Source organism: Oxyura jamaicensis, chromosome 15 (genome assembly GCF_011077185.1).
Source record: "Oxyura jamaicensis isolate SHBP4307 breed ruddy duck chromosome 15, BPBGC_Ojam_1.0, whole genome shotgun sequence".
NCBI lineage: Eukaryota > Metazoa > Chordata > Aves > Anseriformes > Anatidae > Oxyura > Oxyura jamaicensis.
The window spans coordinates 9,031,885-9,051,115 of record NC_048907.1 but is presented as its reverse complement, the minus strand read 5'-3'; the positions used below and the strand labels follow the sequence as shown (position 1 = coordinate 9,051,115).

At 39.3% G+C, this 19,231-nt stretch overlaps 1 protein-coding gene across 5 annotated transcripts in view; it reads left to right on the top strand.

Moving 5' to 3' along the window:
- The window catches only part of CABIN1 (calcineurin binding protein 1), a 108,842-nt gene that overhangs the window by 43,083 nt on the left and 46,528 nt on the right, over positions 1-19,231 (top strand). For all 5 annotated transcript variants that reach the window (XM_035341132.1, XM_035341130.1, XM_035341131.1 and 2 more), the window contains exon 31: positions 2,677-2,790. In XM_035341132.1, the coding sequence (XP_035197023.1) occupies positions 2,677-2,790 (114 nt within the window). The remainder of the gene's footprint in view (positions 1-2,676; positions 2,791-19,231) is intronic.

Here is a 19,231-nt window from a genome sequence, read left to right as displayed (position 1 = left end):
GACTGGCAAGCAGTGTGCCAGGAGGAATAAATCTCTTTTGCTATGTCCTGAATCCCTTCACCCACTCCTAATAACTTCATCAGCTAAAACAAAGCAGAGCAGACTCTGTGAAATCTAATGAGTTCAGACCTGTTCAGGCATATTTGCTGGGAATCACTGATCATGCTGATTTAAGGAGAAGGGTAGTGGGAAGTCTGCAACTACATCTTTTATTCCCATTAGTTTTGATTGTGTGAAGTTACCGTATAATTGCACCATTTGTCTGAATGATCTTTTTTGCTCCTTGCTAGGTTAATGTCATCATATTCAATAAAAGCCTGTGAATTATATGTCCCATATACATGCCTGTGAATGGTCAGTATAATGTGCGTAGCAGATCGCCAGGGCATGACACTGCACTTAATGATCTCTTTCCAGTTTCAGTATAAAACTAAGGTTCTGGAATACAACTGTAGCTAAAATTTGTTTAGACTGGGATTTGGGTTTTGTTTTCCTTTATATTTTTTATGCAATGGTTTTAACGATAAGATTCACATGGCTATATATTAGGCAATTTTTTCCTCTGTTTTCACACTTTGAATATCCTTATGCTTACGATGACTATGATTGACATAAAATAAAGCATTTCTGTGCCTGGCTCGTGAGAGTTATGGTAGGCTTATTATTTTTGCTGGATTCTGATTTTATTCAAAACAGTATGGCTTTCATGGAAGACCAGACTTTTGTAGGTTCTTTTTTGTGTTGTATTTCCTTCTGCATGTATCTCGGAGTATTTTACAGGCATAGGTTAATAGATTACAGAAAGACACAGTGCAAAAGCAGTATAGATAAAAAAAAAAGGGGGGGGGAGGGTTAAGTTTATATACTTTGCTTTCTTCAATCTTAAGTTTGACGTTCTGTGATAATTATTAAATTCAGTGGTCACCCTGACTAGCCAGGAAGTACCTTGTGATATTTGTGAGTGAATGTGTATTTGGCCCTTACCAGAGGGAAAGCTGCACAAACCCTTGACTATTGTACACTGTAATTATGAAGGTCCTGTATAAGTACTTTATATCCATTCTCTGAATGAAGTATTTTTGACATCCGTAAATATCTGGTTAATATTTCCAATGTGCAGCTCTCTCGCACATGAATCCATAACAATCCCTTTAGCATTTTGCTAAAAGGGATGCTCCAGTTCTGTGAGACGTTGGAGGTTTCTGCATGACTACTGTCATTAGGACCAAGTGCTTATGATTAGGCACGGCTTTTACTGTTTCACCAGAATCTTATAAAGAAAATCATCTGGAAAACAAGCTAAGATTTTTGTTAACAAGAACAGGAAAGTATTGAGGTGGTATTCCAAGTGGAATATACTTGTTGGATGGACATGATTAAATCAAATTTACGATTCACAGAAGCATATCTGCAGCCCACTGAAAACAAATCAGAATTCAACATTGTAACTTGCCTCTATAGAACCAAATGGCTTCCTCTTTCATCTTTCATTTGTTTGCTCCATTAAGCTGTAAGTCTCCTGGAAAAAAAAAAAATCACCAAAAAAGAAAAGGAAACAACAACAACAACAACAAAAAACCAGCCTAATGCTACTTTCTAATACTGAAATAAATAAAATGAAGTAAAACAAACGTCTGTCAGTAAAACCTTACGATTAATAATTATCTCATCTGTTAGTAATCCTAAATACCATGTTTTGCCTGGAGCCAACAGCTGTCCCTAGTTCTCCACTACACAAGAGATGTGCATGCATTGAGTTTGTAGAGGGGTAGTGCTCTTATGAATTTTTGATTGTTGTCTATCATTTATTCTCCTACCAATGCTTTCTTCATGAACTCCTTGAGCACTAAATTTGATGAGAGGCATGGAATTTTTCAAAGAGATTAAGTAAAATTACATGGAGGGCAATGGCTGAGTAGAAAGATAAAAGGCCTGAATTAACCACCCCAGTAAAAGAAGGCTGCAGTTTGGGCTTACTGGTTACCTCTTCTGCTTGGCTGTAGAGCTGGCGTGTACTCTTAGCTGGTGGCTAGCCCTGGGGAAGGGCTGCGGGAGGTGACTTTGATTGAGAGTGTGGTGGGGCAATGAGGTGGGGCAAACTGGAGGGTCTGAGGGCCAGGGAAGAATGGCAGGGATGGTGGGGTGGGCACCAAGGGGCCTGGAGGAGGGCTGTGGGATACCCAGGACACTGAGCTCCACAGTTTGGTGAGAAACTGTATTTTATGTATCAATTATTTAATATTGTGCTTTAATTCATCTTTTAACAAAATTTTTGGTGTTTTAAATATGCTTATAGTGCAGGTTTCTGTAGGTGACAGGAGATAGCAAGTGGATCTCAATAAATGAAGACAGTTTAAAAAAAATAAAGACAAAACAAGAAAACGAAACTTGGGGTATGAAGCTGGATTCGGCAGCTGGAGGGAGTTGACTAATCCTCTGCTGGGGCTGATCAGTCCTCAGTGCTTGCTCTGAGAAGCAAGCTGGCTTCTGTCTCCCAAGGGATGTCATCCCCAAATCCCATGTCTCTACAAATACTGCTGGAACAGCAGTTGTCTGGGAAATGAGAAATCACAATACAGGGTATTCAATAAAAGCAAGTGAGCACTTTTTGTGCTTCTGCCCATAAGGACGTTATCTGCCCCTGCCTGCAACTCACCTGCCCCATTTCTTCCACAGAACCTGCAGTGGGCCCGCGACGTGCTGCTGGGCAGCAGTGTCCCCTGGCAGCAGCTGAAGCACATGCCTGCACAGGGCCTCTTCTGTGAGAGGAACAAGACGAATTTCTTCAATGTAAGTTTATACCTTGATAAACACATCCTTACTTTCTCAGCCATTGTTTTAACACCTGTTTCTCATTTGAAAGGCTGTAAAATTTAGCAAAGGCACATTAAACGAGCCACACAATTAGCAAAAGGAAAACTAGAATTGTATTATGGAGATACTTGCTTGGGTTTTCTCCTCTTGGAGGGAAACACATCAGAGGGTTTATTTCTGATGAGCCTGAAAACATGTGGAGGCATCAATGCTTTCCAGTTACACATCATTTACCATATAATTGGTGGTTGAGACCTTTATAAAAATTATAATTCTGTTCATCTGAATTATGCTGCTGTTTAGTCTTTCTCAGCTGGACTAGCAGTTCTCTTAACAAACTAGTTGCAATAAGAAATCTCAGGGTTTGGAAGGAGCTTCCTTGTATTCAGCTTTTGTAGTACGGCTCAGCAGAAAGAGTATGTCCAAGTCACACAGTAGTAGCAACACTGTCTTGTAGACTGTCCCTGTGTCTGTGATACCTTTTAGTCCACAGGGTTGTCTGTGCCCCTCTCAGTAACGTGGGACACAATACTTTTGATTCTTAGATGAGCAGTTATTAAATTCCTTGCTGTGATTGAGACTTAATGCATTGCTGTTGTCTTCAGTATCTCTGGCTTCTCTGTGATATGTTCTAGATTTTTGTGCCTTCTCTTTCATGAAAGGATCCTGTAGCTGTTTTGTGGCTTATGATGTGTGAGAAGGACCTAGAGATGTTTTGTTTCTTTCTGGATGATGTATGCATGATATGGTTGCCTGTGACTACACTGACAGAATTTTACGTCTTTGCTTCCCCCTCCAGTGTTATGTCCTAGCTCCGTTTTAATATCGTAATTCTGTGGGTTTGTTTGTTTTTTTTTTTTTTTGTTTTTTTTTTTGTATCTGTTAACATCTGTCTTCATCTTTGTTGGATGTTGTGTTAATTAGCACCTCTGTGCATGCTTCTCGGTAAGTATACGGTAAGTGCTTTCCTCTGATTATAATCCTTCAGCTGGGCTGAGCGGCTAAGGAATGCTGACTGGTTCAGAATTGTGTCATGGCTCTGTTAGCAAAAAGAGCGATGTCCTTCCATCTTTCTGGAAAGAAGTTTTGATTAACCAGTACCATCAGCCTGACAGGGTGTCGACCAAAAGCTTGTGACCTGGCTGATGATTACGTGGCTTTGTTCTGGTTATTCCCTTTCAATATTTGTCTGCTTTCTCCCTTAAGAATCCTGCAGTGTGATTAACTCTTCAAGCTGGTGAATGCGTTGGCTGTGGTCCAGCTAACCAAGTATCCTCATAGATGTTAATGAAATTATTCAGCATGCTTAAAGTCAAGTGTGCGCTTTGCATGATCAAAGCCGACTTGTTCATCATCGCAGGGTTAAGCTTCAAGAGTATCCTGTGTTTTCATGGATGGAGATGAGCAGTGGGCAACTGAGCAGCATGGATAAGGGAATGTTTCTACTTGAAAATAGGAATTACCACATTAAGAGAGATCACTGGTTGACCTAAATCATGTCTAGTCTCTGAATGCCAGATAATTTAGTTGAAAGATAGGTTCCATTGAATCCCTAGGTGGATGTTCTCCAGTGTTATTTTATAAAACAATCATTCCTTACTCCGCATATTCATCCTTTTGTATGCTGAAGGATGGAAAGTGCTTGTATAGATACTGGATAGCTGTGTAATAATTCTGTTTTGTAAATCAACAAAAACTCAATTTGCATAATTTACTGTTATTAATGTTATTTCATAAGAAACACTTTGAAATAAAAGGTAATCTTCAATGCAAGGTATATGCTTGTAATATCCCGGCAATAGTATTAGAACAGAGAGCAGATGTGTGAAAATGGTGACCTCAGCTTGGATTTAGGTTTGCCAACAGAGGAGAACAATGTCAGTCTACAGTATTCCACGTAGAACACTGCCTTCAGGGTAGAAACATTTCAGCTTGGGTCTCAAATGTTCCAGTGCATCTCAGCTGTGATGACAGTGTAGCCATGGAGTGCCTCAGACGGCCAAAACTACTTGTGGAGGCCTTTGTGATTGAGTGCTAACGTCCTGACTTATTCCTGCAGGCATGTAGGTTGGTCTCGCTGCTAACAGGTACAATATACATTATAAGCTAAGCATGATTAAATATTTGGTGATGCCATTTTCTATCAGCTATATTTTCAAAATTCTCTACCAGTAGCACCCTGTGTAGAACGTGTGGCAGCCATCCAGTACAGATGACACAAACATAGCATGGTGAGAAAATCCAGATCCAAGAGAGAAATGGCTACAAGTACCCATGAAAAAAAACTGTTAGTGCCTCTAACATTCCAGAATTGGACAAATCAAAATCTGTGAACAGCTTGGAAAAAAACTCTCTGCCACTGCACTGATTTTGTCTGGGTTAAACCTCAGCTAACTAGCTTGTTCTCACGCAGAGCTCCTAGCCAGGCAGCGGGTGAGCGCATGGGCTGCACCATCTGGGTCAGCGCTCGGAATACAGACTCGTGTGTCATCCATTGCGTACAGATGGTGTTGCAGCCCACTGTCCCAGCTAGTGTCTTCACAGAGAGTCAGGTGATAAAGCAGAACTCTATGGAGCTCTGTGCAAGTAAGCAACTACATGTAATCTTAGAAATGAAACGGCTAACCTTAAGATTTCCTAAGCTTATTAATGCCCTCTGGGGTATTTTCAACAAAAACACTTTGCTTAGGGTGTTTGTTTGCTTCCATGTAACGTATTTGGTTTTATTTTTGAGAACTCTTTAGCCTATGGTAGAAAAGAATTAATGTCTGAGTGGCTTTCTGAATATATTTTACCATTGAAATACTTTTTTCCTTTGGAGTAAGTAGCAATAGAGTTTTTAATCTTTTGTACAGCAGATTCAGGGTTGTTGAAATTATAGCTGACTCAGTTTTACAAGTACAAACAACAGCATGCAAGGGAGAAAGCTGAGCAGCTCAAAGACAAGTAGGGACTGTGCCAGCCAGCTCCTCCTAGACATTTTATAAATCATGCATACTCCTAGTAGAATTATTTATGAAATGTTTATGAGAGCACTGTATGAAAAGAAAGAAACCTGGGTAAAGCTGCCGCCTGTTAAATTTTACTGGGGGATTGCAGGTCTTAATCTGTGTGTCGCAGCCTGTTGGCTAATTTGTTAACTGTCACTCAGCTGTGTCTGAAATCTCTTTGAATTTATTTTTTGCTGTCTTCAGAATGAGCAAAAAAGGCATGTCTGCTTAGCCTTGGTTTCTTCATTTGGCATAGTAGGAGAATGGGAGGATGCAGAGAACTTGTCTTTCTGTGTTTTCAGTAAAGCATGCTCACTGCGTTGTTGTACCTTGTTGCTTCCCAAACAGAAACAGCCCTGATGTTCTAGGGTTGGTGCAGTGACTATTGCAGTTAGACTTGCAGGAGTTTTAGCGGTGTTTCTATAAATTAATATCCTAGTCTTTTTTTCCTTGGCCAGTTGTACTTTTCTCTGGAACCTGTGTGTAAAGGTTTGCTCCAGTTTTCTTATTCTGTGTGTGTGTGTGTGTGTAAATATATAGAGGGACTCTTTTTTTTTTTTTTTTTTCTTTAATTTAGAGGGCTCCAGAATGGTTTCTATAGTAACTAAATTAGAAATTAATTCACCGGGGGAAAAAAACAACCATAACATTGCTTTATATAGTAGGGTACTTCTTTATTTATTCAGATTTCATCCCAATATTAATAAAACAAAGTTAAATTTTGTGCACAGATGATGGGTATTCATCAGTCTGTGAGTGGGTGGTGATTGTGGAAGAAGCATTTTGATGGTTGAGCTCGGTGTATCAGTAACTCCTCCATATGGTTTAATGTACAGTATTTGTATTTTCCTGGCACGTTTTCCCGTAATAAAGGTCTTGATGTCCATCTTTGGTAACTGGTCCCCACATAAGGTACGTATGTAAACCGTGCGTGTGCACGATTTTACTATAATGCAACACTCCCGTGCATTAAGTCTTGCAAGGCTGCAGACTGTTAGGGATAACTTCTCTATTTTAAATTCCAAAAGAAATGCAGTATTTTTATTCACTGCTGTATCCCCAAAGCTCTTTGTTATGTGGTCTGAGTGAGCAGGGTCTAAGTAAGGTAGCATCCACTGGGAGCCAGAAGCTGAGAGAGAGCAGTGGTTTCACTTTAATTGCCATTGTCGTACTAGGTGTGAGCAGGCGCTGCAGTAGAGGTGTGCTGTACAGAGCTGCAAGATCTGGATGCTAAGCAGCTGAAGAATAAAGCCTTAAGGTTTGGTACTGCAAGTTTCTAGGTGCAGGGCAATAACCAGTGGGCACTTTGTTAATTTCTTATAGCAGGTTCTTTCCCAGGCTGTGTTTCAGATTATGAGAGTTACACCTCTGTCTTTCCAGAGGAAAAATGATTCTGCAAAGTTGAGCAAGCTGCAAGGACTGGCTCTGCGTTGGGATTCTGTACAACTAGAGCCATGTGGGTGAATTTGAGACGCAGAATATGAAGGCTATTATGAAGTCTCTAATATAAAATCATGGAGGAAAACTTGATCAGGATTACTGGAGGGGAAAAAAGGCAACGTGGCTCAGCTTTCTTAGAAGCTGGGAAGTTACATCAAGGAAGTTTCATTGTATGCCTCAGTTGTTTTTGTATCTTCCCTTAGTCATATATTACTGGTCACTGTCAGAACTATGGCACTCAGTATGCAGGCTTTTTGTTTGATCTGATACAGACCTTCTTTTGTTTTTCCACCTAGCTCCTCAAGTAAGACCTCAGCATTAATTTATATTCCCATAACTTGAATTAAAATGAAGTATTTGCTACAGAATTTAATGCCTGTTGGCCATGTGATGTGATAGAGATAACTGGGTGTATATCAACCAAGGGAAGAATGAAATCTGTTAGGGTGGTCTCCATTACGAAATGAAATCTGTTAGGTCTCCCAGGCATTGTTCTATCCAGCCTGAGTTTGCTACTGATGTTGACCTGAAGGACACCAAAGGGCGAAGGGCATCCCTCCAAGGCTGATTGTGGCAGCTTGACTGGAGCCTCAGGTTGCTAGTTTCATACTGTGCACTGGAAAAGCCTGAAACTAGAGACAACATCTGACTAAAATCACTGCCCTAGAACTTCAACTGCTCTGCTTTCCTTCCTGTCTTTGGCTGGTGAAGGATCTGGGTTACTCTTCTGCTCATCAGTTGTGTCTTCTCAGTTGGCAAGCGTGTTTCCAGCTCCTAGACATCTGCTATGTGGAAAAATATTCTCCTTAAGAGAAACAGAACCATTTGAATTAGCCTGGGAGGAAAGGGAAAGAACTTGAAGAAATGTACCGTGTATCCATGTGAGCTGAGATTGTGCCTCAGCATGGAGGGATTTTGCGTCTAGTATGGGGGTGCTCCAGGAGAATTTATTGTTATATTTGAGCTTATTCATGATTGCTTGCAATTTTTTGAAAGAAAAAGTTGGTCTTTTTAGCACTTCTAACACTTTATGTGAATATGAGAGGATACCAATTCATTTTTATAGCAGTCACTAGTGACACCCCAGAAATCACAAGGTCTTAGTTACTTGATTTTGCTTGTCTTGCTTCTGAGCGTTTTGGATGCCATTTTTAGTGTTTTGGATGTCATTGTTATGCAACCACAAGGAAACAAATAAAGGAATCAAGATATTCTTAGGTTTAATTTAAAAACTTTTGATTCCAGCAGCTAGCTAACACTCTAATTAGAGTTAGTACCATTTAATAGGTGCTATACAGAAAAAGTGTCTAGAAAAGATGACCTCCACCATTAACACTGACCTTCTACGTGGCTGGATAAAACAAAATAATGATAGCGTAACAACAGATATTAATAGTTCAATATATTTATTCTTCTTAATGGGGTGGGCAGATAGAGATACCTGGTTAGAGGATGGATAAGCCCCTACATGTTTTAAAAGACAGAACTGTTCTCAATCTTTTCAGGAGATGGCCACATTCTATCTGTGAAATAATCTGTTTTCACTCTGCAGGCCCTAATACACTGTAAGGGGGAGTTTTTCTGCTCTGTGCAAGTGCCATTCAGTAAATGCAGTTTCTTAAAGCCAGCTTTCTGCTGATTATGAAGTATTCAGATCTAAGTTCAGTAAAATACACACATTTTGTTCCTCTACTAGGAGAGCCAGCTACTTGATGAAATGGTTGGCAAGTTAGAAACGAGGACTGTCAGCAGTGCCCTGGGGTGCTGTTAGCAGACACAGTGGTGCAGGGAAGCTTTGCTGCAAAGGTGCTTGTGTGAGCCAGGGCTGCTGGGCTCAGCCAGCACCCCTCCCTAAGACAAGTGTTGGCCTTGCTGTTCTGCCCTGGGATTCGGATGAGCCACCATGCTGCCTGCCCAGCTTGCTTCCTCTGAAATTTTAACAAGTACTTCATTGCTGTGCCTGCATTCCTGCCTAATGTCATTACAAAGCTATTGTTCTTCAGCTGCATGAGAAAACCATTTCTGGTGTGGGTGAAGAGATATTTGTGTAGAAAGCTTCCAAGGAGTAAATAAATAAACCCTCCAGGAGTCCCTTCTGAAGCAGACGATTCCATAATCCTGTGACTTAATTTGTAAATGAAATCAGCTATATAAATGGCAGTTGTTTTGTCATTATGGTAGAAGCTAAAGTGTGAAAGATTGAAGAGTGAAACCAAATCAGTGATTTCCTATCCTTTCTTCCTTTTTGGTCGTTGCTAGTTTCCTCAGTTTTCCTTCAATGCACCCTCTGAGGAGCAGTACCCTGGCACAGATGTGGACGCTCAGTTCAGAGCACCGGTTGTTAGAATGTCCACTGAATCACAAGGTAGAGGAACTCTTAACAAATCAGTGTGCAGGTGCAGGCAGGCATGTTTGCATCAGTTAAATATAATTCATATTTGTGGGGTTATTTTGGCATCAAGTCTATAAGCTTTTTTTAATGAAAGCTTAGATTTCATATAATTTAGTTAATTAAAATGCATAATGAGGTGACAGCCTACCCTTCTCTGAAACTAGGACTGAAAGTCAACTTCATAAAGTGGCTGTGTGGAAGAAAATCAGTTTTCTCTGACTCTTTGTTAAACCTGCTGTTATTATTGTCTATATCTGAAGCAGGCAGACCTTTTCTACATAGAAAAGGTACCTTTTCGAAAATCCATGTTTCAGTCAAATAAGCATATTACTTGCCATTTTTTTTTTATTTGTTTGTTTTTTGTCTAGTATGACAGATGGGTTCTACTGGGGAAGGGGAGAGTGGGAAATTGTGACACTAGTTGCCCCCATAACAAGAGTTAAGATTTCACAATTTCTTTTCTGACAGTTGCTGGGCCAGTAGCTAGCCATTTTCCTGCTTTCCCCCATGTTCTTTTTCAGTTGTAAAGTTAATGTAGTTCCACTCATACACCTCCTGCCCAGATTTTCTAACGTTTTAATTGGAAGAATGCTTTTAGTGGGTGCGAAGGAGTATTTTCTCTTGTTCTCTCTTGCTTGCTCTTCTGCATGCTCTTTCTCTCTCATGCAATCTTAATGCAAGCTCTGCAAACAAAGGTGAGCAAGGAGTTAACTGTGCAAGCAAAACTTTCGTAGTGATTGGATTAAGACCAGAAAGCCAGCAAGCAATGAAGTCTTAAAGTTGCCTATAAAAAGCTAGATAACTTTTTCAACCTCTGCCCAACACGTTATTTACAGTTCTTCACTCCATCCTCTTGGAAAAACAGAACTCATCAGTGAAAAATGTCCGTCGTTCACAAGGTTTTCTGTCTCAATATATACACGCTGTTCTTTCTGGCTAGCTTTGCAGGCTTCCAAGACCTCGCTAGTAAAGATGCCAATAAATCTAAATCCCTGGAGATACAGGCACGGGGTTTTAAACTGTCGTTTGTGCCAGTGGATATTAAACAGGGTGGGTTCCTTGTTTTTTGGTTTTGTTTTTTGTTTTTCCTATTTTGTTTCCCTAGGAAAAGTTTCTTCTTTTATTGAATAGATGAATTTTTAAATGAAGGTGAGCTGGGGAACAAACAACCCTGTGAAGATCGGGCTTTACAGCAGGGCAGTTGTCGTGGAGGTTGTAGTGTGTTACAGGACATAAAGCAGTTAGTTTTAAAGCTGGGTCTTAAAAGTTTAACAGCAACCATTTTACCCTGTCTAAACAGCATTTGAAGGGTGGGTGCTGGTTTGCGTGAATAATGTGTGATGAGTGTCCTTTTACATATGTGCAACGAATAAATCCATAATTTGATTTTGCCATCTGTCAGCTTTGTATCAGATATGGATGGGAGAGTGACCTTTAGACGCTTAGCAGGGTTAGTTTGAAAGTAGTGTTAGGTTTTTTCCCTTAAAATAAAAATATAAGTATTAAAAAATCTATTTATGATTTTTAAATACAGTAAGACGTAAAAAAAAATAGTTTTAAGGCGATGAACCATGAAAGGTCTTTAAAATACATGGTTTTATATGTCTACTACCTGCTTATTAGACTAGTGCTTGTGGCTTCTTACTATCAGCTATTTATCCTACTTTTATCATAGAACTAAATGGCAAGAACTGTTATTCCAGTGCAGACCGCTGCATAAACAAAGCAAACAAAAGTGGAAAACAGTAAATGAGGAATTTTAGAAGCAAACCTAAGACACAGGATTTTAATTTTAGTTAGCTGGCATTGGTGTTTCACTTTTCCCAAATTTTTGTAGCCTGTTACTGAAAGCTTTCTTGTAAGTCCTGTTAGTATCAGTGTAAAGTTTGCACAACAGTGTTGAAAGTAGCGTGTATGTGTCTGAAGTCACACCTCCGTTTTTAAAAAACCCTTTCCTTTTGTTCTAAAACAGATACATTAAATGTATTGCCAGAATCAAAACCTTCTCAAACAGAGCAATTTTCTAACACGCTGCTTTCTTAGGTGAAGCTCTATATGACATACCCAAGATGAAGCGTGTTTTTCCATTGTATGTTTTTGATGAGCTCTTTCTGCCAGTTGTACGTTAAGAGAATTCTGTGGCATTAATCAATGCAATTTTCTCTACTACTTCTGTATCTTTCATTTTGAAGACATTCCTGAGGCTGCTATTGCGGTAGATGCCAGTTCTGTATCTGATCTTGCTCAGTACAGCACTTGCCTGTTCCATGTTCCCAATATTGCAGTGAGGTTTTTTCATTCCCGTATCTTGCCTGTATAAAAAGACCAACCTTACTCTGAAGGTTAAAGGAGCCAAGTGGCAGTAAGTGAATGCAAAACCAGCCACAACGAGACGTACAGCTCACTGCCGTTCTAAAACTTACGGTGATTTATTACAACTTTCATTGCACATTCATAGTGAAAGTAATTTTTTTTATTAAAGCAGCATATGTCATGAGAAATATTCCTGGAATTAAAGCTCTCGGCAGAAGGATCTGAGTGTTTTTCATGGCTACACACTGCCTCGGTGTCAAAATGAAAACAGGAGAGTGTGGGATGAGAGCAGTGATACCAAGTCTGTGTGTACGTCTCTGCAAGTGGAAAGTATTTATAGATAAATATTTTAAGTTTAATGGATACAGCAGGATCAAACTGGCCAAATTAAAAAGGTTAAGATGGAGGCGAAGAAGTAAGATGGCAGATTACGATAGGTAAGGATACGTTTTGTCATTCTGTGGTAGCTGGTGCATGATGAACTGTTCGCGAGCTGACTGCAGTATCACTGTGCAGAGCTGAGATAAAGAGTTTGAAGCAGGAGCTATCTGAGTAACAGTACTCCGTCTTTGGCAAAATTCCTGAAGTTAGAGGAGTAAAAATGTTGAATATTGTGTAGTGTATTATTATTCCAGACTCTTTGGCTCCTGTGGAGGAGGTAGGATTTCCTGGCATAACATGAACACTTTTTGGTGTTTGCGTGATAGCCGATACGTAAAACTGCAAGGGTTGAGCACTTAAATGAGATGTGTCTCACTTTCCTAAAGGTGTTAAAAGAAAATGTGCTTGGACGGGTGACTGAAAGTAACGATGTCCGTGGTGGTCAGTGTTCTAGCTTGCTCCTCTGAGCACCCAAATGTATGGCTGTGGTCCAACAAGGGAAGCTCCTGTAAGAGCTTGAGTGAAAAATAACTTATTTCCAGGAGCTTTATGACCTTTGTTCGTTTCAGTTGACTTCACCTCCACACATTTGATTACTCGCCTCCTGTCATGAAACAGTTTCACAAATTTGGCTTTTATGAAGTTGTTTGGTTTTGGTGGTTTGTTTTTTTTTTTTTTAGCTTAAAGCAAACAAACAAAAAAGCGCACAGCTTTCAGTTGAAGCGCTTCCTAAGAGCTATTCAGAATGAATTACAGAATTTGCTATCTATTTGGTTTGACAGAGAATAAAAATCAGAAATTGAAAACTCGTACCAGGTCATTTTCAATTTAAATCTTTATCGCTTCGTAACCACTCCCTGTGTGTATATTCAAAGTATACCAGCACTTACCCCATGATGTACTGCTTAGTAGACTGGAACTAGTGTGAGTCATTAAATTAATGGCACTTTCTTAAGTATTCAGATGTTTTGAGATAATTTAATGAGCTTGTTATAACAGCTAAAATGATTTCTGTTTATGCATACATAGTTAGTTCCTCCTGACACACTGCTCAAAGGGTTTAAGAGGATGTGGTGGTTTTTCTTGTTTGCTTTTGCGTTCGCTGTGTAACTATCTAATGCACTATTTCAGAGTCACTGAGCTCCACTTATTCTAGTGATGCTGATTCTCAAGTAACTATTTCCAATGGGAAATATTTGGTCAAATTTGAAGATAGGCCAGTGTGCTGTCACCTGTAATGTCTGTTTAGCTCATCTATGGAGAAGTACGTAGCTCTCCCGGACTCTGTGACACTGTAAGGCTATTCTTCTGGTATAACAAAGATGGGGCTTTCCGTGTGAATGCACTGCGGTGATTCCAAAAGCACTTTCTTTGTCATGTAAGAGAAAGTACTCATAATAGGACTGTAAAGAAAACATTAAGGTATCAAAGTTTTAGAAACTGATGAAAATTGAAATTAATAATAGCGACTTTTTTTTTTAATCAGAGTTGATAGGAGTGAAAGACTAAACAACTCTGGCTCAGGAAAAAAAAAAAAAAAGATTTAGAACCAGTTGCAGTTCTAATATATTACTTGTAACTCAGGTAAGGACATGTTCCTTTTAATCCAGGTGGATCAATTTCCAAGCATAGCGCTAAGGTAGCCTGCTCCTGAGTCATGGCTGCAGTAACATGGCCATCTTATTTCGAAAGTTAAACCAAGGAACAGTGTTTAAAACCAGGGTTTTCAAAAGAGGGTTGATTTTTTTTTTTTATTCGTTTGTGTGTGCACACACCTAACTTGACATGTACATTAGTGTTCAACACTTCCTATGATCGATTACCTTCTAATTTCAGTTTGGGGTTCTCCCAGGAAGCCCTTGCATCTAAACAAATACTCTGAAGCTTTCAATTAGCTTCACTATCCAAAATGGGTGTCAAGTTAATTTTAGAAGCATTAAGAGTAATGTTTGATTGGCACATTCATTCCATATTCATTCTTTCTTTGCACAAATCTTGAAGTAAACATACTGCATCTCTGTCATGTCTTCTGTAATGAGATGTTCTTGCTGCTCTGCTTTTTTTCTTCATTTGAAGTAAATGAATATTCATCAGTTAGTGCCACGTACAGGAGCTACTCTCTAGACTTTGCCCCCATGGTTCTTGTGGTCATTGTTGTATCAAGATTGCTTTCCATCTTAACCTTTTAACAGTATTAACCTAAAATAATTGTATAGAAAGAATCAAGAAATGTTTCACCTTCTCATAACCGGTCTGCAGTCCTTGAGCACAGTGGATCCCTATGTGTATCCCAGAAATGAAATACATCTTTCTACACTGGGGGAAAAAAACTCAAACCAGAAAAATGCTTTGTCTTCAACATCAAACAGCGTTTCTGCAGGCAGTGAATTCTTGTCTTGCAGGGATTAAACAGGAGCAACTGTAAAAAGACTTTACGAATTTTACTCTGCATGTGTATGCATGTTTGCCTGTATTTGAGGGGAAAGAACAGCTGTAATGTGGAAGAACAAATACACTTTCTAAAGGGAGGAAGAAAAACTATTTTGAAAGACACTAGGTAGTAAAGCTAATCTTAATAGGAAAGAAGTGTTATCTTGAGCAATAGCTATCTGTCTAAAGGACTTAATCCTACTCCTGTGACTGACTGAATTTCAAAACTAAGATTATAGTGGGAAGATAGTAACACAAGGAGATTATAATGTACTTTAAGTGTACTGTTAGTTTATTCAAATGTCTTATAGAAGTATCAAAGCTAAGGAGAATGAAATAGCACTTCTGAAGTCCAGTTACAGCAATTTCCGATCAAAGAGAAAGGAGAGGAAATAGCTTCAAGACTCCTTTGCAATACTTCTCCACTGACGAGGGGCTGCACAGTGAATGTATTCAACGTGGAGGAGTCTAATGGCTCTTGATGAGAAAATGTATTTGGATTTTCAGCATTGGTAGGCTGGAATATAGAAATTCATGTCAAGAAATTTCCAAAAAGAGTCTTGACTGCTTTTGAGATCATCAGTATCTGGCTGAGTAATTTTGGAAAGTCCGTTCCCCTGCTGAAATTCAGAATTATCAACATTGTCATAAAAGCCACGATTTCAGCTTGCGCCACCTGGCACCCAGGCACTTGGGAAGCAAACAGGTTTGAGTTAGGGAAGAAAGGAGAAGACCAGACAGAAACAGGTTTGAGTTAGGGAAGAAAGGAGAAGACCAGACAGAAAGGACTTAGCTGCCTTATATGCTTCGTGTCCAGAGTTCTCAGCCTAGGATTTAGGCAGTCACAGTTGATGTGACACTGCTGAGAAACTGTGGGAGGAAAGGGGAGAATCATTTTAAAAAGGAGGGAGGGATCCTTCTTTGTAAATTAGGAATCAGTGAGTATTGCTTGCCTAAAATCTTTGCTAGAAATCAGTGTATTCTGGGCACAGCATTACTGTGATGATGTGGGTAGGTAAACCATTCGCATGTAGGCCTATTTTCTGGGTTATTTTGTCACTGTCTTTTCAATATGTCACTCTTCTTCCTTCAAAATCTGACAAGTCTCTGCTTGCTTTTTTGTGAATAATTGAGCCAGAATAAAATTTCCTGCCTCTGTATGTTCTCAGATCAATAAGGTAAAGCAAAGCAAAATGTCTTTCTTCCTGAACACTTCCATCTGAGAGCTGTCTCCAATGGCAGCCTGAAGCTAACGAAATGAAAGGCCCACCAGGAGATGAGTCTGAATCTGAAGTCTTTGAAGCGTGTGGACAGCAAGGTGAAGACAGCAAGATGACATACCACAGATTTCTGTTATAAAACTCTTTTCAGTTTCTCTTATTCCTGTTGCTACCTTTTGACATATTCCTCTCTTATTTTTCCATTTGCATTTTTTTCTTTCTTACATTTGCCCTCTTAACAGCAGTTTAAATGTAGTGTGTAGACAAACAATCAGGTAGCTCAGTGGTTTTTTACAGTTTTTTTTTTGTCTCTAGGCAAAACAACGTGGTCCATATGAAATCCCCCAAATTAAAGCTTCATCCATAGAAGTTCCTGTTGTTAGAGGGGATTCAATGGGTTTTTTAAGTTTGTCAGATGAGGTATAAAATTACATTGAATTGGTTAAAATGTTCTTTACAAAGCTCTTGTTTTCAAGTAGCAGTAGTAATTGTCAAAAAAGGATCAAATCACCCTTACTCATTGAATATCAAAATGGCACAGCTTTTGGAAAGGTACAAGTCCTCTGAAGGCCCGGGTTTGGCACTTGCTGGTCTAAGTTTCTCTTTGAGATTCAAAGGGAAGTAAAATGAGTTCTTAACCAAGAAATATAAAGCTGTGTACAAACAGGAGATAATCTTTGGATAGCAAAGCTGGTGTATTTTCAAGGAAAAGTGAAATACATTTTTATTCCCTGCCTTCACCTCTGTCTTTCTGCTACCTGCTGATCACTGTGTAGGTTTAATTTCAGTGCAGGTGTATTGTTGTTTTCAGTGACAGCAGCCAGTTCTGTTGCTCTGCAGTAGTGGTCTCTCTATAGTGGTTCCAGCACTGTTGTTAACGAGAAATTGGCCTTGAAAATAATTACATAATACCATAACAGTCACTGCTTTGGATTAGACTGGTTTTTAGGCAAATATTCCGATCTGGTAGCTATTATTACCCATCTGTTTGCAAGAAGATTAAAAAAATCTGGTTTAAAGGAAGCAAATACTGCTGCTGAAGGAAGAATGTTTTATAGTTCCTGCAGGACTTTTGTTGCCCTGAAAGCTGGAGATTACCTTTCTCTCTGCAAGAAAAAACAATGCCATCTATGAGTCAAAATAATATCCTACTTCCTTGAAAACAAAAGATGAAATGTAGTGTTCCAAAGTGGAAATATAGTTCATGCAAGGATATACAATGTGTATCCTCTGAAGAAAACTACTTAAAAGTGGAACAGAACTACAAATATACACACACCTTAACAAACCTGTATGCTGTGTTTGCATGGAAAGCTAGCATCTTTGTCTGTACAGTGCAGAGAGGCCTGTAATATTTCTGGACATTTATTATCCACCCCAGAATGTTTCATCAAGAAATACCAGTGTACAAGAGTTAAAAATGCTTAAAAGTTGAAAATCACTTTACTCTGGCGTGTAGTATTGTGGCACTGGAAAGCACATGCTGGAGCTCATATCCCAGTAGGTGATTCAGGCTGAGATGTTCCTCAAACTTGCTTTGTTTGTTACTGATTTAAAGAAGATCTTAAAAGCAACAAAAAACATTTGATGAAATAAGACTCTTAAGGAAGGAAATATATTTAAATATAACTTGGTCACTTGTAATGGTCTGGAATAGTTCTCTGCTCTTTTCCTTTCTCCTCGTAAATAACTAAAATGAGGTTAAGACATGGTTGCTGAGGATTAACTATTGCACCTAGAATGATTGTTCTTTCTTGTAGACTGTTTGCTGAACTGAAAGTATTCATTATGAACATATATTTTTAAAAGGACAAATGTTAAGTCATCTTGTTGACTCTGGGCATGTTTCAAGTTCCCTGTAATTGCTCTGTCATTCTTTTTCCCCATCCATCTTTCTTGCCAAAACTCATAAAGCCACACTGGTTTGTTCCTCCATCACCCAAATTAAGCAGAAAAAGCAGGAGCTGTAAGCTGTTCATGCAGCCCTCATTTGCAAGTGTCTCCCAAGTCATTAAGAAAAGTCATAAATTAAGAAAATACCATATCATCTTTCACCCCTAATCAGCCAGAAGTCTTGAATAGCATGTCCCAAATACTGTGCTGTGTAAAAATAATTAATGAAAAGGCCTTTGATATTACATAGTGCTAAGTCTGAACCAGGAATGTGGGCGTCATGGTGCCAGCCATCTTCTGCAGCAGCCACTTCACCAGCGAGCCCAGAGCAGGCTGCGGTGGGAGCAGAGCTGCGTAAGCAGGAGATGGAGCTAAGAGGCTCATGGGTGGACCTGAATGACTCCAGGTTATTGCTGGCCTGAGCGTCCAACGTTAGCTCCCTTTGGGTGAACACCAAGTAAATTGTTTCATCCACTTTTTGCCACGTGGCTACTGGATTTATAGCATCTCTGTAACATAGCTCCGAGATCTAGAGGGTGGAAGTCTCATCATATGTTGCTGGTTCCCATTTGTACAAGGGACCCATACTGCCACTTATGCTTCACTGAGCCTCTATTTTTTTATGTTAGGGAACTGAATTTGAATGCTTTCTTAATAGCACCGTAAGTTACAGACAACTACATGTGCAAATGGTGCAAAATTCATTCTGCTTGTGATGGTTCGGACGGGTGGATGTGTGCTGTGGGAGTGCACGAGGCAAACCTAGATTTCATGGTGATTGATAAAAATGTTGAATGAGGGGGAAACAGATAGGAAGCTTCGGGAATTTGACAGGACTGAAGATAATCTGTGGTGAAAACTCTTTCTAAACTTGTGAGAGACACTTGTTTCTTCAGTTGAAGAATTGAAGAGTTGGCGGCAGACCTTTACCAAATAATTGTTCTATACAAAAGCAACAATAAGTCAGACATATAATGAATATTCCACTTAATGATTTTTTTGAAGTTTTGCTTGTTTGTAAAGCAGTTTGAAATCTAGGAGCTAAGTATTCACGTTTACCTTTTATAATCACTTAAAGATATTTGTATTCTTGCTGCTTTTTACGGTACCATGACTGTTCATTGCGACAGCCAGAGTATTAATTAGAAAACAAAATTCTTACACTGCTGTGCTTGTGGCTTAAAGGCATTTAGCTGTTCACGATTGTTACATGACATAATTTCCAATCTAGTGAACACCCAGTCCTTGGGCTATTAACTTTAACATTTTAAGATGCATTTAATTCCAGGTACAACTACTACTTAATCTACATAAATACATAGGAAAAAAAACTCCAGTGCAATAGAGGAGATAGGAGC